Raw genomic sequence first — 25649 nt, 5'->3', positions numbered from 1 at the left:
ACTCCAGTTTGCTTTTCGATGAAGCCGTTTAAAATTTAACTGCAGTGTTTTATTTACTCTCGCTGCCGTGTGTAATAAGCAGATCTGATTGTTGTTTTAAATATTTGATAGTGGCTCTAATAGGAGTTTTAATTACCAAAACGTACAGAACAGCTCGATGCGTCTCTGCTAAAGGAGAAATTTGCAAGACTTTCAGTTTAAAGTATTCATAGAGTGAACATGGTGTGAAGAAACAACAGTGTTGACATCATGTCAATGCCTTCATGTAACAGAGATGCACAACCACTCAAAAGATTAGGGTCAAATCAACACGACCTCTCGGGCCACTGCTTCCACACCTAACTGAGACATGAGCTAATGAGCTAATGGTTGCTTGCTACAGCCAAGAATCGCCAGCAAGGAGCAGCCACTCTTGTCATACGCTGCCCTTTTGGGACTACCTTCGAATTCCGGCTATATTCTACAAATCACGGCCTTTAAAGGAATAAGCCACCGTTTTGAGAAACATACTTAGGCTAGCTTAGCATAAAGTAAGGTGTTATGAAAGGCTGCTATAAAGCGTTGTGATGTCTGCACCAGGCGAGCAGTTTTCACTGGACGGCAAAGGTGCCTTGGTTGGGTTGTTTCTCAAATTCAGGCCAAGGTCTGCACCAATCCTCTCATTTCGCAGAGCAGGAGAGTGTTTTTCAAAATGTTGAACTTTAAAAAATGAATGACTGTGGCACCCATGCTAGCCGACAATTAGCCTGTTTTTTTCTTCCAAGTCTGAATTCACTTCAGGGTGGAAAAGCCCCTGAAACATCATTCAGATCATCATGAGACACTCGAGCTCCGTTGAAAAACAGGACATTTGATACCCTCTGGTCTGGACTGGAGCTTTTTAAAGACCATAATGACCATTAAAAAATGTTTTAAGTCCTTCATCTGCGGTGAAGGAACAAACCTCGGCCTTCATCAGTGGGTGATTGTCTGATATCCAGCGTCTCGCAGGAGCCCATAACTGTTCCTATTTATTGTGGGTGTTGCATTGTATGTGAGTGAGAGATTCAGGATAGGAGGGTTAGAAGTCCTGGGAATGTCGAATCATGATTTCCATTGGTCGCTGCGTGTAGGGGAGTGAGAGAGGGAGAGACTTGGTGTGCAGTGATGAAACATCACATGACAGTATGAAGTGGGTCTCTGTGCTCATTCACATGAGGATTACTTATCATTAGATTGTAAGCTACATTTTCACGCAGCAGATAAATCAGCTACTACAGACTCTGATGATATGGATTTTCTGTGCACGTGTGTGTGTGTCCTGTGCGTATTTGTATATTGTTGCATTTCCCATGTGTGTGTGTGTGCATACAGTATCTTGGGCTTCATCAAACTTTCATTGAGGCCGTCAGCAGAGCTCATTAAACATGAGTGGAGAAAGCTGCCACCGCACTGGATTCTGGGTAAAAATGTTACACGTTAAAAACACGTCAGGCCTCGTTCAGCCTCTAGTCTGCATAGTAACACATAAAGAGTAGAGGTGTACGGGGGTGTGTATGTGTGTTTTTGTTTGAAGTCTTTTCCAAATTTCAGGCGATGCAGTGGCATTTCACTTTGAAAAGGAATCATGTTTCTTTTTTAGACGTAGAGTTTCTCATGTTTCTGACACACGACCCTGTATTCCTGAACTCCTTAAAACGCTTCAGCTAAACATAGTTCAAACCCACTGAAGATATTTAAATTCCAGTGGACATCCCAAAGAGATACCAGACATGTCAGGCTGTATTTGGGGGATGTGGTTGTGTCTCACCTTGAAGAAAATGGTTCAGTGTAAGGGTTAGATTGTCCCATTTTTCTAAGTGGCTCCTTACTTTGCTCAGAAATGAACAAAATTATTAAATGTTGCAGGTTGAGCAGCAGTGCTGCAAGCATCTGGAAAATGATGTTTTTCTCTGTGAAGCTGTCACAGTTCTGTCTTTGCGCCTGTGAAGGAAATTCTGTGAGAACTCATCACTTGCTCTTCGTCGGCTCTCCAACACTGATTTACAGCTGGAAACACCAGGAACTAACCCTTCCTGTCCTGTTGTTCTGTTGTTCTGTCGGTTATATAACAATGTCCTGGTTCCTCGCTGAAGTCAGAGTGATGTCAGCTGTCTGACAGTGTGGGCACCCCGGGGGCAACACAACGACCTGCCCACCCAACCACAGCCACACACACACACACACACACACACACACACACACACACACACACACACACACACACACACACACACAGAGAGAGAGAGAGACATGACTGATGGATTTTGGAATCATTTCCTCTAGTGGGGAGATAAATAGTCTGCAGATATGACGCCACAAGCGGGAACTGAGGGAGCATCAGTCTGAAAGAACATCTATTTTCTTTTTTTCTGGGAATCGGTCCACATGTGGCTCCACTTTGAGGATTTCAGTTTGAGAAAAGCAGTTAATCCAGCAAAACCTTTGAATTTGTGTCTTAAAAAAAATAACACCTGAGTAGCTTCTGAGCATGTGTCTGTGCACAAGGTTGCACATTCATTGTTGAAGATCCATCAATAGCACTTTTCCGCTGATACTGGGAGCAGCCTAATTTTGTCTGTCTGTCAATACTGCACACTGGTCCGATCCACTGCATTCACTACAGTCATAGTTTCCTATCCTACTTCATCTAAGATCGAAAAAGTGTCGGGACAGTTTTTTCGTTCATCCAGCTCCATCTGTGGAAATGGAAGTAAGCAGGTGAAGAGAGTTCTGATTTGTAGTGACTGCAGACGATTTCAGCAGGCACTGATTGTGGTTTTGGTGAACCTCAAACCTCCTCACCTTCATTATGTTTTGTATGTAGCTCTAAACTAAAGCTTTATTTCTAACAGCCAAAAGTGTGACGCACCAAATGGTTTGTTGCACAGAACCATCTGGACATGTGCCGCTAGAAACTGTTTGGGGCAAAGGGCAGGCACTTTAAAAAAAACAACTCGACAGGTGATTGGACGACCCATCCGTCTATCATTGTGTATCACAGCTAACATTAACATCAGGTCAAGCAGAGGCAGTTGGTAAAAATACAGAGGGGCAGCTCCTGCAGTGGAAACTAAACTAACTCAACTGTTGCTAAATCTCCACTCGTGCGTTTCTACGGTTGCATGGTACATAACGTCATAAGGCCCAAACTGTTTAATAAATAAGTTGTGTGAGCCATTTATGACGCAGAAATGCCACATTTTCCATTTTACAGCCTATTTAATCTAATTTTTCTTTTCATTCTGGACTGTTGATCCGACAAAACTAATGCCACGTTGTAATGTAATGTGCTGTGACTTTTTCCTCCTCTCTGACTGAAAAGTGACTCATTCACCTCAAAACATAATCAACGCATGAATGGATACAAGAATTAGTGAAGTGAAGCTGTTGCGCACCTTCTCCAGCCAGGAATTCCCATTTTTTTTTTCTACCATCCAGGCTGCTGCCTCCCCCCACACGAGATGAAATGAAACGTGATCTCTGTTTTTGGACGAGTTTTGGGTGATAAAAGATGATGGCGTTCAGGCTCAGTGACACTGTGAACCGACAACACGTTACGTAACTCAGAGGGCTGAAGCTGTGTGTGTGTGTGTGTGTGTGTGTGTGTGTGTGTGTGTGTGTGTGTGTGTGTGTGTGTGTGTGTGTGTGTGTGAATGCAGCCTGGCAGAGGAGGCAGTAATCATCTGCTCGGCTCTTTCTCATCTCTCATCCTCGCTTTATTCATCCACCTCTCTCTCGCTCTCTCTGACATTCATCCTTCCTGTTTCCTCCCTCATTTTTCCGTATGAACCTCTCTTCTTCCCTTTTATCCCAATCTAATTTATACAGTACCTCCTCCGCCTCCATGCTGTAGCTCGCTCTCTGTTATCAGTTTCTCGTTGTCAAATCGGATCCGCATGCTCGTATTGATCCCTCTGGCAAAGTGAAATCCCTCGTGATTGCGGGTCATCGAGTGTCAGATGCTCCCTCTCTCTCTCGCTCACTGCTCGGATGGATTTCTGATTCAGTGTTACCGTAACCATCGACCATCATCGCTCTGCATACTGATGGAGATTTATGAGATGTGTTTGAGGGGCATCCTTCACATTTAAACACACACACAACCGGTGCCTTTCATCCTCATGTTACCTAACGCTGTCATCACACCGAATGTTAAATAACACTCTTTCTGTTTTTACCTATAAAAAGATTTGCATTGTGATGTCTAATGGTAAGTGTATAATCAGCTTCACGGCAGGGAGGCTCGATAAGCTAAAGCCGGTCACAAGTCATGAATTTGGAGCCGTTAGCTGAGTCCTGCCAGAGGATCTCAACCACCGATCAGGCTTTTAAAACCAGAAACGAGCTGTAAAATCTCAATATCAATTCTAACACTCGCAGGTAACCAGTGCAGGGTTGCTAACTTGTCTCTTTAACGGACTTTGAGGTAGGATGTGAGTCATATGAGATGTTCCAAAACAGCTTAGTTATTGTTGTCCCATTGATCTTCTGATTTAGCCTTTTTTACTGACACAGACAGTAGCTGGAGCTGCAGAAGAAGATGTGCTGGCTTAGGGAGGCAGTTAAGGGCCCTTGGCACTTCATTACCGCTGTTTGTACCGCTTCTTGGAGTCATAACACACAGACATGATAAACATATTTTTAGATTTAGTGTTCACTTTCCATTGATGTCAGTATCACTGAGGTCCATAGCTCTCATAAAAGTCCATAAATCCGGTCAAATTTCAGAGAGAGGAAAATAAGCAGTCAGACTGATCCCCCAGAACAAGTGCTTTCAAAGTCTAATTGCTGGTGATGGTGTAAGCCCTTCCATGTCCCTTAGTTATCGTCGATGCTTTGTGTCATTTGTGTCATTTCCTGGTATTGTTTCAGTCTTAGCTAACAGTTCACAGCTCCTCTCAGTTGCATGTTGGACCAGCAGCTGTGAATATAAAGTTTCTTCTAAAGGAGCATTCATCTTTTCTGTCTCACTTTCATACTTTTGATACTGAAACAATGACTTGTTGTTGTTGATAAGATAATAAAACCTACGGTGCCTTTTTTTAGGACGCAGGCTTTTCTGTCACAACACAGTATTCACACGATTGGTAAGAAACTGCATTGTTTTTTGTGATTGGTTGCAAATGTTCTGACATGGACTTACATTTAATAATTGATTTGATTTGGTTTTCCTGAGCAATTAACCAGCAAAGTGTTCTGACAGGTGAACTGATGGAGGTTAGATGGTGGCTTCAGTTTTTCCCCATCTGAGCTGCAGGTAACCACTTGTCATTCCCAAGTGTTCTTTATGTTCCACCGTTTATTGGGTTTTGAATGTCGCTGCCAAATCACAGCTCATTGACTGATAATTCTGGAGAATGCGCGTTGGAGCAAAGATGAGTTAATTGGGGTGTGTGCATGTGTGTGAATGACAGATGGGCCTCAGGATCACTGCTAACATCCCGAGGGCCACAATTCCTGAGGGACTATCCACCCTCTGCTGACACACGCACTCAGACTGAGTGAGTCCTCCAATAATTTGGAGGCTTCCATATCTCCAGAGACCAGAAAGGGATTCAAAACGATCCCCCCCCCCCAGTCCTCCATATCTTCAGCCTATCCCGGCGCCTAATTTGCTCCTCGCTCGATGCTGTTTGTCAGTTCTTTGCAGCTCTGACCTAGAAAACCAAACCGAGATTGGAGTCAATGAGGAGCACCTCAGGAGTGCGACATAAATCAGGTCGGTTATCATGCAGAGATGCTGTTCCGAGGTGAAATTTCTCACATTTGTGTCCTGAAAATCACAGATTTGAGGGCACGTTAAAGAAGACTGAAGACAACATCGGGGACTGTAAATTCCGCACAAAACCTAGACTATGTTGATTTATTCCTCAAATATGCTGGACTAAGCAGATTATTATAATCGTGGGGATTCTCAAGTGTCACACGTCGTCCATAAACCCACAGTGATCTTAACTCACAGAAACAGCTGAAATTGGGCTGAAAGACAAAATTATGCCAAAAGAAGGAATAATAATGATCTAAAAAGGGGAAATTATTGGATAAAAAGTCATGATTATAAATGTTGACTTTATTTCCTGATTGTGATTTTCTATTTCATAACTGTGCGACTTACAATGGGAGTATTCTTTTGATCAAGCTTTGTTTTAATGTTTTTTTTCTATAACTGGCAGAACTGAGCTTCTGTATTTTCAGGACCCAGACTGCAACATTGACTCCACTTCTTTATTCCTCTGTTTTTTGTTTATTCTTAGTTGCAAACAAAATCTATAGCATTTAATCACGCTCATCAAGGCTACCTAGTAGTACACATCCACATCCATGCATGGATGATAATGTAAACAAAAAATGTAACATGCAAGGTTAGTGCGTAATTGCTATTTTTGTAAAATCTTTCCTGATTCTCTCTGTGTCTCTCTCACAATGTCAAATGTCTATCCATAATGTAATATATAACACGTAATATAATGTATAATATGTTTGAGTGAAAGGAAATAAACTAAATGAAAAGAACACTTGTAACAAGTAAAAAAACCTCACCTAGAGAATAAACTGAACAAAAGCACTTGAGTGAATGTCAAAAGGCCAAGTGTCCTTGAGCAAGGTGCTGTCACACAGTACATCAGTCACAACGCATGACAAAAAAAGACAGATGTGTGAGCCGCTTCAGCTCGAAGGTAGATGTTCGACTGAAGAGTTGACAACCTCGTCACGTTGACCCGACCCTGTGTGGCTGAAACAAGAAGCCGCAGCGGGAAAGGTCGATATATTGACACCACCGGCAGCACAGCCACTGACAGGAAGTGTTGATTAAAAGCCCAGCGGCTGGAGACCGGCAACACTTACTAAAAAACACTTTCGCTTTAGTAGCTGTGATTGTGCTCCTCAAGGCTACTTTACATTTCTATCAGAATTGGTGTCGCTTTTTATAAGGAGGTTATTTGAACGCACTGTTGCAGATTTGAAGATCCGTGTATGAAAATGATAAATAATACCAGCACAGTTGTCAGAAAACGCTCTCAATTAAATTATTATTTTTTAAATTCCCTACTAGTGCGTCTTGATAATTTTAGTTAAGCGGTTGCTTTTTACTTTTCACTTCTATATATAACATGATGACTGATAACATGATAATTGTTCCAGTGTCACCAAGATAAAGTTCTTTTTACATTTCTTGGACGAAGCAATTAAAAAGAAAAATGCTGCAATGAACCGGCTGCTGGCAGAGAAGCAGGGAACTGAAGTTGAGCTGTGATCCATCAAAAGAGTCTGTTTGGAACAAGAAACCTATTAGACTGAGTACATTTAAAATTACGACCGTATATCTCTTTCCTGCACAGACAACAGTAAATGGAGGTTTCTATTCTCCAGCGGATTGTGAACACTCTTTGGGAGGTGTCAGCCACAGAAAGATGAGTCTGTCTGATTCGCTCTGCCTTTTCTGCTTTCTACTGTCTCTTGTTTTGAGGTTTTCCCAAATTGTTTCTCATTCTCTGCTGTCGGACACTGAGTCAGTCAGCATCTCAAGCATCAGACACTTGAATGAAGCGCCCTCGAGCGCATCCTTCTCTTCGCGTCTAATGCTTTCTCCGGACATGAGCGGCTCCTCTGTTTGACCTGATGATTTCTGTATCAGAGCTTGATTGGCAGACGGCCACTGACTTGACATTCACACAGTCCTGAATGGAGTGAAACGAGACACTTGAATACACGCTGCTCTTTTCTCTGCCGTGTAAAGTTTGGAGTACCCTCTGATCCTTTCAGCTCAGGGCCTTTCTGCGCCCCAGTTGCCGGGCCTTTTTCTGCTTCGCCGCTCTCGCTGTCTCCCTCTTTTCTCTCTGATTTTATTTGTCGCTGCCATCCTTCCTCGCAGCATTTGACATTCCTCCACCTCCTCTCATCTGTCCTCCACTTTTCTTCCATCTCCTCCTGCTTCTCCGCTACGACCAGCTCTCTCTCTCTCTCTCTTTCTGGCTGTGTTCCCTGAACCCTCTCACCCACTGAGTGCAGCATGCCTGTAAAGGTTGATGCTAATAATACTGAGGTCTCACTCCCGGCCCTCCTCTCCTGCTGCACTTGTAAATACTTAAGTATTATTATATTATTGCTGTTGTAAATACAGTACCGTCCTTCCAAAGTAGTTGGGAAACATCTTAATTAAATGGGTGATTGGTAGAGGCCTCTGTCAGCTGTGGTTCTCACTGTAAAACTTAAACATAGACATATTGAACTTAAATCCCCCCGCTTCAAGACTCAAGGCTGCAGATATACACACCTTTCTGATAAAGCAGCATTTGCCCGCCATTTTCACACCACTCTTGCTATATAACTCCTTCTAAATGAGAACATGTGTGATACAAACACCTCCACATCGACATAACTTTGACGTTTGGTTTTTAGTCTTTGCTGGATCTCAAGGAACGCTACAACAAACAGCTTAATGCTCTCAAAGACTACATTCGAAACAGGTCATAACAGTTTAAATATGAGCTTTTCACCTTACATTCAAAGAAATGTTCGACTTTCGAATCAATCGTGACAGCCCTTGCCACTGTTGAAGACTGTAAATTCAGAAATGCAAATATCAGTAATTGTGATTTTGTGGCTTTAATAAAATATGAATGGCAGTGTTTGGGTTTCTTTGGTTTCTTTTTATATTCGGTAGTTTTTGATCCTACGCACATGTCAGTAAGACTTTTCAAAATTATTGCAATTGCAACAAAATTATAAAAATATAAAATGACAGGCTAAAAGCACATGTTTTTTTAATTTCCTCCTCAGTCTAGAAACATCAGTATCAGCCTCTACAAACTTTACTGGTCAAACTGTGGCTTTCGTCTAATGACATCCAATGGATCAATGGGATCAATAGAGCCTCAGGGGAGCTCAGTGTCTGACAGCTGATGAGATCTCAAAGGGTTCAGTGCTAACCCGCACGCTGTAATAGGGTGACCAATGACCCTGAGCCTCACAACCAGGGAATATTGACGACCAGTTCCATCGCTCCAAACAGGAAGAGAAACAAGCCGAGCTGAACGAGAGGAAGGGTCCACTTGAACACAATTACAGTTACATGATTAGAGTTTGTTTTAGTGAAAAAGAAGGTTAACCTTTTGGGTTCAGTGGTATATTTTAGATATTTAAGAAGCTGTAACCAGCATATGCTTAAGAAATAGGCTGTGATGTTGTATTGATTGTCAGAAACTTTGGCAATTTAGATAAATGATCGGCCATATTTCAGTTTTCTTTAAATATTTTAATTAACTGCAGCCTTAAAAAATGCAATTGCTGTTTCTTTTTTGGACCACTTTTTGGCCAACACCAAGTAAAAACGAACAAAGACACGGGAGGTTTCTGACGATGTGGAGAAGCTGATTACGTCTTTGATTATCTTTTACAACTTGCCTCTTTATGAGTTGAAATATCTTAAACCTCTTCTAGGTGAGTTTATTTGGCAGAGAGGGACACAGACTTAAATAAATAAACGATAAAGGCTAATGTTCAGAGCGAAGGAAAATCTCAGGAGCAGGATGAGAAGCTGAGGCCTGTAGGATTTGAGTGACCGCAATAATTATATTACAAGTATTAAAAATCCCAAGTGTTAAATGGAGATAACACTGCATCGTCTCTGAATACTCACCCGGGGAGACACTTCAAGAGCCAAAGCGTTCAGTCTGATACGAGACGCTCCTGATGTGGAGGTGAGGAGGAGCAGCCGGCTGACTGAGGGCTGTAATGGTCTCTGCAGTGTAAATATTTACAGGAGGATTCTGGGAGTTAAAGGGCAGTTTAAAGAAGGCATCGCATCGCTCTTGATTATTTACTCTGCAGCTTTGCGGAGGATTCCCTTCAGATGGTTCCCGTGGTGACTTCTGGGTATTTCAGCTGCACAGTTGAGGCATCTATCTGTTCAGTTTGGAGCAGAGTATGTGGTTACTATTTTGATAATCGAATAATTCAAAGTCACGTCTCCATGCAGAGATGTCAAACATCCCAAGGTGGCAGCTCCTCGATTGTCACACGTCAGTTTGGATATGTAATTTGTGAAAGGCCAATATGAGACAATAATACAGGCCGACCGATATACGAGTCAGGATCTGCTACAGTACTTATTTTACCATCTTCGTCTTCGTTGTTGTCTTCACTTTAATTATCTTCTTCTTCTTCTTCTTCTTCTTCTCCTTCTCCTTCTCCTTCTCCTTCTCCTTCTCCTTCTCCTTCTTCTCCTTCACCTTCACCTTCACTGTCTTCTTCACCGTCTTCTTCTGTCTCTTTCTGCCTGACAAAGTTCCAGCTTCTGCAATCTGGATATAGCACTTCCCCATGTTGCGTGTTGATAATATTTCAATTAATTACGCAGCCCAAAACTAAACTTACCAAGCCCACTTTGGAAACTAAGTGAGTCTCTCTCTCTCTCTCTCTCTCTCTCTCTCTCTCTCTCTCTCTCTCTCTCTCTCTCTCTCTCTCTCTCTCTCTCTCTCCCTCCCTCCCTCCCTCTCTCTCTCTCTCTCTCTCGTGCGCGCACGCACACACCTTTCCTCCGTGGTGTGTTTACATTGGCTTGCTCGCAGTCAGCCATCAGCATCAACAGCTGCCTCAGTCTTCTCAGGATTCACCATCAATCTTCATGCTCTGCAGTCTTTATGTGCGTGTGTGTGTTGTTATACTCTCCAATCTCCATGTCCTTCTTTGGCAAAGCCTCTTCCAACACCTTCCTGTGTTTGGTCCCTGTTTGTCTCTGTTGTCTGTTCCTCAGTCTCTAACACTGTGGCTCTTTGTCTTTCTCTCGCCTCCACATTTAATTTAAATGTCTCTCTCTGTCTGTTGTTAAATATTCCTCACTCACCAGCCTTCTGCTGTTGATAGAAATGAATCATGACTCTTTAGAATAAAATCCTCTGAATCTGTTTTATTCATCGCAGTTGACATGGTGAAAGAGAACAGCTTAAGATGTATGGCCTCAGTGATTGACTTGAACCTGCTTCAACCGCCAGATACTTCGTCTCCATGTGGAGTCGTTCCTGCAGACTCGTAGTTGATTGATTCACCCCTCTCGTACTCTGAATCTTGCGTTTCTGTCTGTGCGAGCCACTTTCTTAATGTCTCTCTCAGCACCACTCACAGTCAGCGGGTTTGGTCTCCGTGCAGCTGCCGTCCTGCAGCCAAGTGGGTTTTGGTCGAGTATTATTTGACCATTGGATTACTGCGGGTGGTCATCTGGTTGTGGTCGGAATGACTGAGAGCAGGTTTGATGAGACTAATGTTACCGAGCTGAGCTCGACCAATGCCAGCTTCAGCTGGGACCAGCAGTCTGGATAAAACTGGAATTTACAGCTGCTTTATCCCATTTACTAATCCACCAGATCTCATGGGACGATCCCTCCAGGTTGGAAACCTGCCAATCAAACCTTGCAATCATTATCTCTTTTAGGCTACATGAAATTTTCCTGGTGCAGTCAACTTTGATATAACCTAACGTGTTATAATTGATTGTTCGAAAGCGCCACATTATGGACACAGGAAGGCACACTGACCTCCGTAGTGTCCAAAACGCATGGAAATTCAGATGTGTAACGAATGGTTGATGTTGATGCGTTTGTTGTTCTTCAATGTCACTGTGTTTTTGAGCAATCTCTGGCACAAGAATTTCCATCCGGATTCATAGTAGGATAGGGCTCACGTTCTATCCTCTTTTAAAGGTGCTATAGACAACATTCAGCAACATCTAGCAATTTCAACATTTGCAAAAACAAATTCATGATATCGCTTACTGTTACATGATGTACTTATCAAGCTACTTGCGTGTCGAGAATAATAAAAAGAGAATTGACAGAGTTGTAGCAGCTTGTAACATGCACACGGAAATATGAATGCACTAGAAAGTTAAAGTCAAGTACTTTTCTATTTTTTACAAATAAATCCTGTGCCTATTTGTCCATGGCGTCTCTCTGCCCCATGACAGATTTAATATCGTTCTTTGCTTTGTGTTCCGGCCCTAGCTGTGATGCAGCGTTCACATGCTTTCGGGATAGTTTGCCATCTTGGGCTTCCGATTCATCTGCTGAGCAGCGTTTTGTTTACATTCTCTCAGAAGTCAAAGCTAGAACGATGAATGATAAACATTAGAGGCTGCAGCTGTGCCGCAGAAGAATGCAGCACTCCGACGAGGCTCTTCCAGTTAGAGTATCTAGCACTAGCATTTAGCACTATACAGGAGCTCAGCTGACGCCTACTATGTAAACGGTGATACCTGGTCTGGCTGTGATCCACATTTGAACATTTTGATGTGATCGGGCTCCCTCCGACCACCTCACAGGACTCCACCTCCCATCACCATCCGTCTGTTGTAACCTGAGAGCAGCTGGGCCTGCTGCAGTGCTGAATGCTGGTGGAGTCAGGCAGGCGGCTCACAGCGGTCAGGGGGCTAGTGCTGGGGGGCGGGGGGGGTTCAGGGTCCACACCTCCTCCCGAACCACAGAGCAGGTCCTGGGGATGTGGGCGAGGCTGCGGAGAGTAGCACCGTTAAAGCCTGAAACCATATGTACGTGCGTGCTCTCATTATCTGTTGTTTTACGTCTTACAGCAGATGTTTTGGACATGAACATTTCTAGGAATGACAGCCTGAAGAAGTCTTTGGCTTGAACTATTAACTAGTTAAAATGTTTTGGGTTATTTTCCTTTAAGTAGTTCTTCAGATGAAAAGAGATTTTTCCTTCTTGGATCGGCTCAGTTAAATAAGTAGAGTCTGAAATTTAATAAAAAGTTCAGTTGCAGTGTATCACACAGGCACTTTCATTGGCATCAATGATGAGCAGGATTCGAAATGTGGTGATTGTGATGAAAAACGGACCCAGGTTTTAAAATGTATGAAGTGTATAAAAACCTAAAAATGTCAAATTTATGATCCAATAAGACACACAATCAAACTTTGTGATCCTCACACCGAAGAAGTTAAATAATATTTTCTCTCCTCTTCTTTTTTTCTCCAGGCTCAGAGGAAGGAGGTGTTCCTCCAAGAGCGATACGGCCACTACAGCCTGACGGACCCCTTCCTGGCACTTCAGAGAGACTTTGAGTGCGGGGTTCCCGGAGGAGACAAGGAGCGGCGGCCCCTGGGCTCCAGCCCCATCTCTGTCCTGGAAGCTGTCATGGCCCACTGCAGGAAGATGCAGGAACGCATGTCAGCCCAGCTGGCCGCCGCTGAGAGCCGCCAGAAGAGGGTAAGACACAGAGGAGGGGGAGGAGGGTCTCTATTGGTGGATAATGTTCAAGAGAGGGAAAGCAAAAAGTGTAGTGAGCAGCAGTTAACGGTTATGCTGCCCCCTGCTGTTCTGGAGTTACCCTTTAATTGTGGCTTTATTCGTGAAATGTTTTATTCAGAATAAGGCTCAATTTAGAAGAACCAAGACAAAACATGCTGTTTACATCACCTGTATTGATTCAGAATATGATAAATATTAAATAAATACTGTGCATGTTAGTGTAGTCAATTGGAATCCATTAACCAGTTATTGAGATTTTTACTTGTTTCTTTACAGCTACAATAGCCTAGCTTAAGAACCAATTACATTTCACAAAAAGCATAATTTCAGGCCTTGTGCTTCTGTAATTTGAGTTTATTTGCGGTGAGTCAGTCGTCATATTAAATGACTATAAATAAAAATAAAACATGGCGTTGTTTACATCAGCAGGGATTTCCTCTGTTTGACCGCAGATTGTGTTTGTTTACACACGACTCAAATCCCTGTGGCTGAAATTCTCCGGAGGAGAAAACCGTACGCTCGTCTGTGTGTTAATGTTTCTGTTTTCATGGACATTATTATGCCAGTGTGTAAGTGTATGTGTATGTTTGGTGTGTGTGTGTGTGTGTGAACTTAATTCCCATTTTCTGGTGTGTCATCTCTATTTCTGATGGTTGACTGTGTGTGTACGAGTGTGTCTTTGTTCCAGGTCTCTTTAGGATTATGTGGCCGTGATTAACTGGGTAGCCAGATGTCTGCAATGGCCTCGTCCCATTTCTCGCTCCCTCTCTCCTACTTTCTGTGTGTGTGTGTGTGTGTGTGTGTGTGTGTGTGTGTGTGTGTGTGTGTGCGTGTGCGTGTGCGTGTGCGCGTGCGTGTGAATATGAATGTGTGAAAGTGTTTGGATGAGATGCTGGCAGAATGAATGTGGGTGAATAATAGAAAAGAAAATACCGTGTGAATGCACGTGTGTGTGTGTCCTGTCCCTGAACTCTATAATAATAAAAGAGATGATACAGTTTTGAGCCAAATGGAACTTTTAACCACTCACACATACACAAGGATGAGAAGGAGGAGGTATGGAAGAATGAAGGAGTGGAAGGAAGGGAGAGGTAGGAAGTGGCTGGTTTTGACAGGAAAGCTGGTTAAAGAGATTTTGGTTTGTGGTTTAGTGTGTGTTTGCTCTCCTGTCTTAAAGTGAATGTACAATATCTCAGCTTTTAATTTCAGTGTGTTCTGACCTGATTGTGACCCACGTGGTACTTGGGGTAACTATAACAACCTGTCTTTGTTACATTTATCATTTTAACATTCCAGTTTGATTTAACAAAACGTGCCCAGTGCGCATTCCTGTTGTTCTTGTTATTGTAGGAATGGTTGTCAGGATGATGTCAGTAGTATCTGCATCAGTCACAGGTTTCCCCTGATCGGCTGGTGCACGATTAACGGTGTTGTGGGTGGCGTGCTACAAAAGTAACACGTTACAGTTTTATGCTACTTATAACAGTAACAGAATGATAATATAAACAACACCTTTCTAATAGGATTTGCCGTAATATTTTTCAGTGTTTCCCATGCGTATTTTATACCTGGGCGGGCCGGTATATTAACAGCCACCCGAGCATATTTGGCAACACATCTTCTGTCAGTCACGCGTACTGTGTGGAGGGAAATACGCTGTCAGGTATTACATCCCTCCTATAAACGCACTGATTGTGATGCGACCTCTCCCATTTAATGTAGGCCTACTAATGTCGTTGTTTTGTGCAAACATGTAAGTACACCTGTTGGTTGTGTGAATGCGTTGGTTTAATTTGGCTACAGATTAACAACAAGCTTCCTCTACGCGCGGATCATCTGCTGTTATGACAACTGAATCGCAGGTGAAAGAAATCCCTGAAAGTGATGTGTGTTTTTTGGACGACTTTAAAAAACTTACCGTCGATGAAAAAAGCAGATGACGCTGCTGGTCGAGAGAAACGGAGAGGCGAGGCAAGCCATTGTACATAGATAAAGTTGGGCAATTAAAGTAAACCTATGTAGGACTAATGCAGGCAAATGTTAAAGCTATTCTAAAGAAAGTTGTTTCTCTGAGGCTCATTCTCAGGTCATCAAATGGTTAGGTCAATTAGATTTGCCACAATTCAGTCATTCCGGTCATTTACCAGACACCAGAAGAACCAAAGAATAATTAATTCAGATTTTCCAGTACCTTAAGCAGAAGAGACCGAACGAAGTGATGCCTCCCTGCCTTTGAAGTGTTTATAAAGTCTGAATTTGTGTCCATTCCTGTATAATTTAAATTCCTTTAGCCTGTCAGGGTGAACTGATCAAAAGAAGCAAAAAGGCTTTTCCATAAAATGAGTCCAAGTTGTGAATAGTGTCCTTTGAAGTCCATCGCTCACTCTCTGCAAACTTTGTTCGTGAAAACAAACTTCTTCTGACAGGAGATGTACTTTCCATATTTCTTTATTCATAATTTACCTGCATCACCTTGATCAGAGCCTGAAATGACTAGTGTGTACAGCATGTTGTTTAGAGTTACTCAGTCTTCTTATCACAAATGTTTTTTTAAAAAAAGGTCCAGATTTCACCTGAAACCTCGCTCCACTCCTCCACAATCACTCTCAATGCAGATCAGAAACATGGCAATGCAAAACAACTTTGACCTTGAGAGATTTGCTTCACTTGACCCTAAAAATGTGTATAAACAGAGCAGCGGCAGCCACAAAATAACCGTTTGCCCTCTTTAGCACAGAATAAATCACCACGTCACCACTGATTACACAGTTGTAGCTAAACTGTCAACAACCGTGTACGGAGCAGTCGGGCAGGGATAATGGTTTTGTTGGAACCCTGAAAGTGACCAGTGTCACAACAACAACAACGCTGCTAAAGACACAGGCTCAGTGCACTCAGAGGGATCCTCGGGTTGCTGGGTAGAGTAAATTTCATCAACATTGTCCGTGCTATCTTTATCCCCTCCATCCATTTCCACTCTTGACGTTCTCCTGTGAGTAAGTTGTTGAATTAACCATGAGGTCTTAGGCAGGCTGAAGGCAGGCGGGTGGTTACATGTAATACACAGTGAATTGGTTTATGTGTGCAATGAAGATGCTCCCACTCCCTCATGTCCTCCTCCATGAATCAAGAAAAGTGACCGAGAAACACTGTTTTTGTGGGTTAACACTCTGCCTGAGTGTTGTTGATGTTGCGAGGCTGAATTTGGAGGCAAGGTCGCGACCGCTGGTGCCGAAATTCCGTCATCTTAAAATAGTCCCCTGGCCTCCTCCTTCTCTTCCTTCTTCTCTCATCCACAGTTCCTCACAGTTGCTGAATTGGCTGCACTATTCTGCCGCGGTGCACGCCGATACCTCGGCGCTGCAGCTTTTCAGGTGTAAGGACAGACCTCGAAGGAAAGATTCAACTTGTAAGCTTTATGTAAATATTTAATCAAGCGGTAGAGGATCTCAGGTCCGGGGAGCACTGAGTCCAACTGAGGTGCCTGCGAGGAATCTCTACAAAAACGAGTTCCAGTTTTAATTTCATTATTATTTCACGCTGTAGATCATGGCAGAGTGAGCCGAGATTTTACACACTCTGCTGTAGTTATCATTACAGGTGGAGAGGTGAACCACTTTTTTATTACATTGACCAAACAAAGAAAATGTATAATGCAACAATATTGTAGGGATGTCTATTGACACTTTAACAAAATTAACATGTTAAATATTGGAGCAGCAAAATGCCATTTTCTTCCCAGGAACCTTTGCAGGTACATGATTTCCTTTTGTCTCAATTGTGCAGGTTAAGCAACTACATAAGCAGCACAGTCCTTTCATGAATGTGAAGAAAGTCCACCCTGTCATCTTCAGGGACTTCTTCAGGGAAATATAACTAGAAAAGAAAATTGCAGGGTCATTCAGCAAAAGAGCTGATCCATTCCCAGATTACACCACAGATGAGTTCAACACCATCCAGCAGAAAAGACCACATAGAATACCTTGTAGCATCTACTTAGCTTGCAGCATTGTGCTAAGCTAACAGTTTACCCAGCAAATGTCATGATGGAGTAAAAATGACCATTGCTGTGAAAACTTCCAAGACCTGTAAAGTCCTTCCTCAAAGGAGTTAAATGGGTCTTGTGCTGGCCTGATTGAGAGCCTTAGATTAAGAGACATCTAAAGCTTTAGTGTTTGCTATGTCAGATCCCCGTCTGGGATTGAAAAGAGGAGAAACATTCCTGTCTGCAGTTACTCGTCAGAGGAAGCCGTCCAGCTGATTCAGTTTGTAGATAACTTGGTGTATTTCACAGCTCCTGTTGTGGATGTTTGGAACTATATGAATGTGAAGCAGATGCTAAAAAAGAGACTTCATGCACTTTCCTGATAAAATAAAAATGTGTTTTTGTGGTGCCCGTGACGGCTTTTCACAGTGCACGCTTCCAGACGATCTCTCCTGGAAGACATTCAAAGTGCTGGGCTTGAAATAGTTCTGTGAAGAGGGAGAAACAGGATCTAGAGAGAGAATTTCAAACCCTGCTCACTTTTTCATTTACTATTACTTGGTGTGTCAGATGTCAGATTGTCGATTTTGGACGGTTGAAGAAATGATTGGACTCTCCAATTCCAAAATCATGAATTTGTCTGGGCGGTGTTGCTGAAGCTGTTTGACCGTCCAACAGACACGTTTGATCAAGCATTCTGGTCCCTTTAGAGATTAAGAGGCTGAAAGATTTTCAAAGCTTTTCCAGCAGTGCATTTGGATCATAGTGTGTGTCAGTGGTGACATTTGCTCCTGTGTATTTTAAACTTGTCTTAATCCTGCCTGGTTTCACTCTACACTGCACAGTGCACCACCACCTTTACAGCATCCCTAAATGTGTTCCTGCAAGGCATTAGGCTGACTTACAACAGACATAATCCTCACTCAATTAGCAGCTAGTTGTAGCACCTCCTTTTGAGTAACGACTGGTGTTCCCTTGGCGCTCCCCAAGAGCTTATTAACCCCTTGCTCCTCTTCAGCATCAGCTGCTGCTGATACGCACTTCCTGATGGTGCTGAAATAGGGGGAGGCGGGGGAGTGGAGGAGCCTAGGGAGGGACGTCTCGTTTGGGACAGGGGTGACGGGGTGTCGCCTCTTTTGTTTGAGGCTTGTTAGAGCGACGGGGTCTTGGCAATTGGGTTGAGAGCCCTGGTTAAGCCTTGTTACCCTCTGTGAAGCCGGCTCTGAGCTAACAATAGCAGCAGCGCTCCAGATATAGAAGCCCAGGCTTTGACAAGTCATCGAAATTCAACCGTTATGCAGAGACGGTGTGCCTCTGTAAAAGGACAAACTCTTTCCCCCAAGCCAACGCATGGATTAAAAAAGTGTGTGTTTGTGTAACTTTCTGCTTATCCATCTTTCTTGCCTGTCTGTTTAATCAAGCTTTTTTGCCTGGCTCATTTGATTAATCTCACTTGTCTATGCGCTTCTGGAGAAAATTGTTCCTGCTCATTTTAGTTTCAAAAGGCTCAGTATTGACTCCAGAGTATCTAATACTCAATTAGACTAAATTGAAAGTCAGTGTTTGTAGCCAAAGTTTTTTGTGTTGTCCTGGTGATTGATGATATATTCAGGATGCCCTGTGTGCTAAGACTGGCAGTGTGTCACAGGATGCTGGTGAGATGGGTGGTTGCTGAGATGTTTGACATATGTTTGTGAGAGATGTTGTATGTTTCACATACATGTGAGGTTCAAGGAGCCTGTACATAATGTAGTCTGGGTGGTTGGTGGTTTGACTGGTTTTAGACAATCGGATTAAAAGGAGAGGAATAGATGGCAGTGGTTGATGGCGACACTCATTTGTTAATTCTTTAACTGAAGACAATTTATTTGTATCTGATCAAATGTAAAGCCGAAGCTAAGAGTTATTTTATTGTCAATTAATTTGTATTTTTTATTTAGGAGATGAGATAAGAGAGGATGGGATAAAAGATTCAGGGTGCACGTGTTTTGAAGTCTTTGCTGATAATTGGCATAAACAGTGAATCGATTATGACAATTATTGGCCATTGGGTGATTCATTGACTAAACATTTCAGCACTAGATTAAAGGCTTTGCGTTTGTGCAGATCTACTAAGCCCAACTTGGACAACTCAAACCCTTGTTATGACATCTTGGTACCCTTTGTGTTTTTAGATGTTTGCATTGTTCTCCCTAACTTCTGATGACTGTGTGTCCTTTCCTTCCAGCTGGAGATGGAGAAGCTGCAGCTCCAGAGTCTGGAGCAGGAGCATCGCAAGCTGACGGCGCAGCTTAAGGACGAGCGCGAGAAGAACAAGCACATCGTCATGATGTTGGTGCGTGAGTGCAAGCAGCTTGCCACACGGGTGGTGGAGGAGTCGCAGCGCTTCGACGAGCTCCAGGCCCGCCTCGATGAGGAGAGTCGCACCTCTGGCCGGCTGCAGGAGGAGCTGACTACAGAGCGGCAGCGTAGCCAACAGATGGAGGCCAAGATGGAGAAGCAGCTGTCGGAGTTTGACACAGAGCGGGAACAGCTGCGTGCCAGGCTGGGCCGCGAGGAGACCGAGAGCCACAGTCTGCGGCAGCAGGTGGAGCAGCTCAGGACTGAACAGGGCGATGGGAAGGATGGTGCTGCTGTCGCCCAGCCTGCTGCTGGAGCAGAACCTGCTGCTGCCACCAGCCCACCACCCAAACCTAAAGCTGTGACGTCTGTTTCTGTAGCCACAGAGCCCGTTAGCTCTCGAACAGCATCTTGCCAAACGGACCTGCCCCCCACTGAGGTGGAGGGTCCTAAGAAGACCCCCCTCACTATACCCGTCAAACCGACCCCAGCCAACTATGTGGGCCTGAGTCTGCCAAAGACGACTGGCCGTGGGATCGTCCACAGCAGCTCAGGAGGACTGGCACAGACAGAGAATGGCTCAGAGGGCCAGGTTCCTCACGGCTTACCCAGCGGAGTCAGCCCTCGTGTCCAGGCAGCCCGCTACAAGTTCCAGGAACAGGACCAAAATGGCACGGCATCCCAGAGTCCCCCTGCCCGTGACCTCTCCCCCACCAACCGGGACAACTTTGCCGCCAAGCAGCAAGCACGCCACACTGTCACACAGGTCCTTTCGCGCTTCACCAGCCCTCCCGCAGGAGGTGCCGGACCCCTGCGTCCAGGCCTGCCCCACTCTGCCTCAGAGGGAGGCCCTTTTCCCGGCCGCCTGAGCCATCCCATCGGCATCAAGTCGCCCACGGTGGCCAGGATCGACCGGGGAAACCCTCCCCCTATCCCTCCCAAAAAGCCAGGGCTTTCCCAGACCCCTTCTCCTCCTCACCCACCCATCAAGGGGGTGGGGGACAGCAGCCGCTCCCCTGGGGTGGGGCTAAAACCGGCCACGCCCCAGCTGCCGCCCAAACCCGCCCTGGACCTGGTCCCAGCCCTGGCGGCCTCTCAGGTGGGTGCCTGCTCCCCCTCCCGCTCCCCGGGGCCTGGCCGGGGCCCTCAGCGGCAGCCGGCAGCAGCATGTGTAGAGTGCCCCCCCGTCATCAGCCCTGCCACCACTGTCAGTAGCCCCTCCTCCATAAACCCCCCCTCCACCTCCTCCTCCATTAGTGCTCCATCCTCCCGTAGCTCCCGTGCCTCAGCAGGCAGCCCCCTGGCAACAGCATCAGGTAAAGGGGCTCCTCCATTCTCCATCTCCCTCCAGTTCTCCCCACTGCCTCTTTCCTTTGACTGTCTTTCCATGGCACTAGCCTAGCATAGCTTAGCATAGCAATCAGGTCACAGGGAACTGGTCTAACCACAGGAATGCAGTGCAGAATAGCACATGGGTCAATTCAGTTTATGTCACTGACTATGTCCCTCAACCCTAAAAAACCTTGCAAGATCTGATGTCGCTCACTGCATCCTCTCTCTACTCATCTGTCTCTCTCTGCCCTTAATATGTCCTCCCACTGGGCACCTTCCATCTCCCATGTCGTCACATTAGCCCTGTCGTAATGAGTATCAACAGCGGGCAGTGACAACATGTCGCTAACATGTGCCTCAGAGACTCGAGGTTAGCCATGTCAGGGTGAACTGAGGCAAAGCAGATGCTTCTCTCCTCTCGTGTACTCAGATTGGTTAGTCGGCCTTCCTGCCAGTAACCCCTGTCCTCTCTGAAGCTGATGCCAGAGGCTGTTCTCTCCTCCCCTTCCCTTTTTCCATCCTCCAGTAGCATGCCAAGTCCTCTCCTCCACCACCTGCACTCTTCCTGTTTCAGCTTCTATTAACTCATCCCTCTGGCCTCCTGTCTATTCTGCTTCCTATCATTGACGGCTGTCCGTATGAAATCAAGTTGTTGTCATGTAAATGTTATTGTTTATATTTATCTTGTGATGTGCTTTTAGTACAATGCTTGGTTGTACTGTGTAGAGTGACTGAAGAGTAACCGAGTGTGTTACAACTATGGTCTTATTTCCATAGTTTTGGCCATTGTTGGTGTACTCACTATGAGCCTGTTCAGACTTGATAATAACATCCTGAGTGATCTGATCAGATGTGGTCACATCTGCCATTAACATGCGTCTCAGCATGTATCACTTGTGATCAGATTTCACTTCCTCACTCGATATGCAAATAATGATTTACACCGCTGGGACAAAAGGGCATGATGTTTGAACTTAAAGAAAGAAATAACTTATAGGAGAACATTTGCCGAATTTCCACGAAGGACCAAATAATTAGAAATTGGCAGACATGGCGTTTTAAAAGTTTATGAAATTGTGCAATTTGGGGACCTTCTCCACAGGTCTTTGTACTGTTTCTGTCAAATTTAACAGGTTTAAAAAAATGTTGTACTCTTTCACAAATTTTATGTGAATGGTGAAATCAGTTGAGAAAGTTTAAACAGCTGTTAAATGACGGCACTTTAGACACAAAGTGGCAAATAAACTGGTACAGCAATGCTGAAACAGAAGAAAGAAACAACAATTATCAGATTTAATGCAGAAATCTACAAGATGGAGCAAATCATTAAAAATGTGGCATAGTTAGCATTTCACTAAGTTTATAAAGTTTCTACTCAACTAGTCACAAAATTGTGTAATTTTTTTAAGGGAATCTGGGTGCCTTCTCCACCGGTGACACATAAGTAGATTATACTGCGAACACAAGCGGTCAGGTGGTCAAGTTTGGACGAGAAGAAGTAGTTCTGTAGTTACAAAAATAAGTGCATTGCTAAGAATTTAACAAATAATTAAGAATAGTCACAATATTTGAATAATCACTCAATTTTCCATGCATAAACTGCACTAAATGCTCTTAAATATGGAGATTGCTTGCTTTTCTCTGTTTTATAGCGTATTGAGCTGCATATCTTTGGGTTTGTACTCACAAATCAAGACATTTAAAGACATCACATTGAATAGGCCAAATGCATAACCAATAAAGAAAACCTTTTAATATACAATGAAAATAATCTTTAGTTGAAGCCCTAAATAAAAAGTCTTGAGAATGACACCATGTTTTTGTAATTAGTCACAATATTTGAGTCCTCAGATCTGATTTTGGTACTTGGATCTCTTGTAAAAATAGAGTTAACTTCAATGTTGGCAACCTTTCGGTTATTTCATTGCTCTGGCTTGCAGCATCTCTCTCTTACAACGTGTTGAGGTTTTGGGAAATCCGGCTTATCCCAGACATTTTTATCATATTTTCAAAGCAGGTCCAATGTCTCACCTGTCAGCAGCCTCATATGTTTTTGTAGCCTTTGCACTTTTCCTGCTCCCCACCACCGCCCCCTCAGACAGACAGTGCAGCCATAACGGCTGCCGTTATCATTATCTTGGCCTTGAGATCCTCAGCTGCACTTTTTCCTCAGTCCTTTTGTCTCTATTATATCTCTCTCTTCAGTCTGGGAGACACATTTCTGCCTTTTCCTGTTACATTTTTGACCTTCAGAGTTCAAAACATACATATAAATCCAGGAGCATCTTTAGCCTTTAGCTTGACACCTCTCAGTAGAGCAAAGCTGTTTATGTAGCAGTTGTTGGCTTTTTTATGTTCTTGACTTCATCTGCTCGTCTGTTTGATGTGCTTAACCATTTAAATCAATGGTGTGTTTATGCAGCATTGTCCTTCAGAGTAATGTATTATTTAATTTGTCCACTGCGTGAATATTTTAGATGAATGATCAGACGGAAAGATGAACACTATCCATCATCTCGCTCTTAATCAGAAGTGATGACAGACTCTTTTGTCAGCAGCACATTTTGATTTAGTAACAGACGTTTTATTTGAGAGAAAATTGCTGGAAGAGTTTTGAAGCTGTTTTCTTCCAAGGCAGTTCAAATTCAATTTTCCATTTAAACGCAAACATGCTGGTGGGATAATCATTTTGAGCTGGTGGTGTGCTGAAAATCATTGTTCATTTTCTATTCTTGATCTCAGAGTGTATGGAAACCCATTTCTGCCAGATGAGGAAAGAGATTCCTGGCAATGTAGCCATGATTAAAATGAAATGATAATATTGGTAACATGGTAGGTCGCAACCAAAATCAATCAAAATTATAGGATGCACTTTAACTTTTTATGTCATAGCTGTGACTTTTTGTCTTAATGTTATGACTTTAAACTGAGTATATGACTTTATGTGTCATCATATTGAGTTTTTCTCCATAAGTAGCACTTTGTATCCAATAATTGTGACTGAATTTTAAGTTCAAGCAGACACAATGCAATATACATGATACTGTGGTGAAGTGTGAACAAGGTTGTTTTTATACACTGAACATTTAAAGCACTTTGAAGAAAGTTTGATTTAATAAGGCAACGACAGCTGTAATTTTGAATCTTGAAATCAAAGGTTGGAGTTCTGGTTAAACGGATGTTTCTAGCAGCAGATCTGAAGGGAAGAGAAAATCTCACCGGCTGAGTACAGTGAGTGGAGCCTGAACCACAGTGTCACTGGATGAGTTCCAGATAAATCTGAAATGAAACCTCAGTGTGTCGCTTAACCTGTCTACCTGTTTTCTCCCATAATCCTCCCATAATCCTACTGATTTGTTCATAACATAACCAACCACCACCTGGGATTTAGACAGGGATAGCTTCAGGCGACAACAACAACAGAAAAAAACTGAGTGGCTTCTTCTCAGAGATTTAATATCTGATTTCTGTAGTATCACTTATTTTTCCAGAATAAGTAGATTCACTTTCAGCCTAACATATCTGGTATATTTAAAATCCAGGGATCTCTTCTTGAATTTAAAAAGGATTGTATTGGGATCTGAAGAATTGCACAACATGAGCTTTTACTCACCCTGGCTCTTAAACAAATAGCCAGCTCCTGAGGTTAATAAAACCTGTTTCTGTCACTGTTTCTACCTTGTAAATGTTAATTTAACTCCAGTCTCTTTTTAAGTTCCTCATGCCTGCTGCTCAGACAAAAGAGCCTGTATTACAGTATGTGTGAACTGAAGTGTGCTCTCCTCCCTTCCAACCCGTCCACCTCTTTACACCCTTTGCTCTCCCGTGCTCAGCACTTCTAGAAACATCCTCTTCCTCCTGCTCTTCCTCCTCCCAGTTTAACCTGTGCTGCTCCTGCTCCTCCTCCCCCCCTGCAGGCTGGTGTCCCTCCGTAGTCTCCTGTCTCGGCAGTGGAGGGCCTGCTGCCCTGGACGGCGGGCGCCCCCTGCTCCCCCAAGCTGCTTCCCAGGGAAATGTCACTTTATTGTCAATGCTGCTTAACCAACCAGACCCGACCACCATCACCACCACCACCACCACCACTACCACCACCTCTACCACTGCCATGGAGAACAAGCCCAATCATCTTGACCAAGACCAACACCTCTACCACAACCACAACCAAACCTCTGCCTTGTTTGCTGCTGCTCAGAATGGACACACAGGTAACTGCCATTTAATAATCAATACTGGTTGGCTGGGTTGACATTTAAGTGGTAAAATTAAAGGTACTGCAGACTGTGAACATGACGATGCTTTATTATAGACAAAAGATTGCTAATGCAGTCGAGGCTGTAACTCCCCACACCCTTTTTCTGTGGGTATTTTGGTTGTTTTAAGGCTTAGACTTTTTACTTCTATAATTAAATCTGACTACTTTAAGGCACCACAAATAAATAAATGATGCAGCAGTTTGTCAAGAAGTGTATTTTATGATGAGTGAACAAGGCATTTAGGCTCGTCTTAGTCTTGTAAAAGAAACCTTAAGTAATTCATTAATTAAATTTTCTTTGTTTTAAACTAGAGTTCTGGACACATCTCATGGATTACTCCTTTAAATGCCAGCGCGTGGAATGCGGAATGTTTCTCTGTGTGTATCTTTCAGCAGTAAGCAGCTGAGTCAGGTGCCTTCATACACTTGTATATATTTTTATGTACACTTGAAAGTG

At 43.6% G+C, this 25649-nt stretch overlaps 1 protein-coding gene across 1 annotated transcript in view; it reads left to right on the top strand.

Moving 5' to 3' along the window:
* The window catches only part of cttnbp2 (cortactin binding protein 2), an 88142-nt gene that overhangs the window by 30494 nt on the left and 31999 nt on the right, over positions 1-25649 (top strand). The window contains exons 3-5 of the mRNA XM_030425737.1: positions 13011-13241; positions 19496-20924; positions 24858-25145. Coding sequence (XP_030281597.1) covers positions 13011-13241; positions 19496-20924; positions 24858-25145 — 1948 coding nt within the window. The remainder of the gene's footprint in view (positions 1-13010; positions 13242-19495; positions 20925-24857; positions 25146-25649) is intronic.

This window comes from Sparus aurata, chromosome 8 (genome assembly GCF_900880675.1).
Source record: "Sparus aurata chromosome 8, fSpaAur1.1, whole genome shotgun sequence".
Lineage (NCBI taxonomy): Eukaryota > Metazoa > Chordata > Actinopteri > Spariformes > Sparidae > Sparus > Sparus aurata.
The sequence above is the reverse complement of the archived record's forward strand: the minus strand, read 5'-3'. Positions and strand labels throughout refer to the sequence as shown.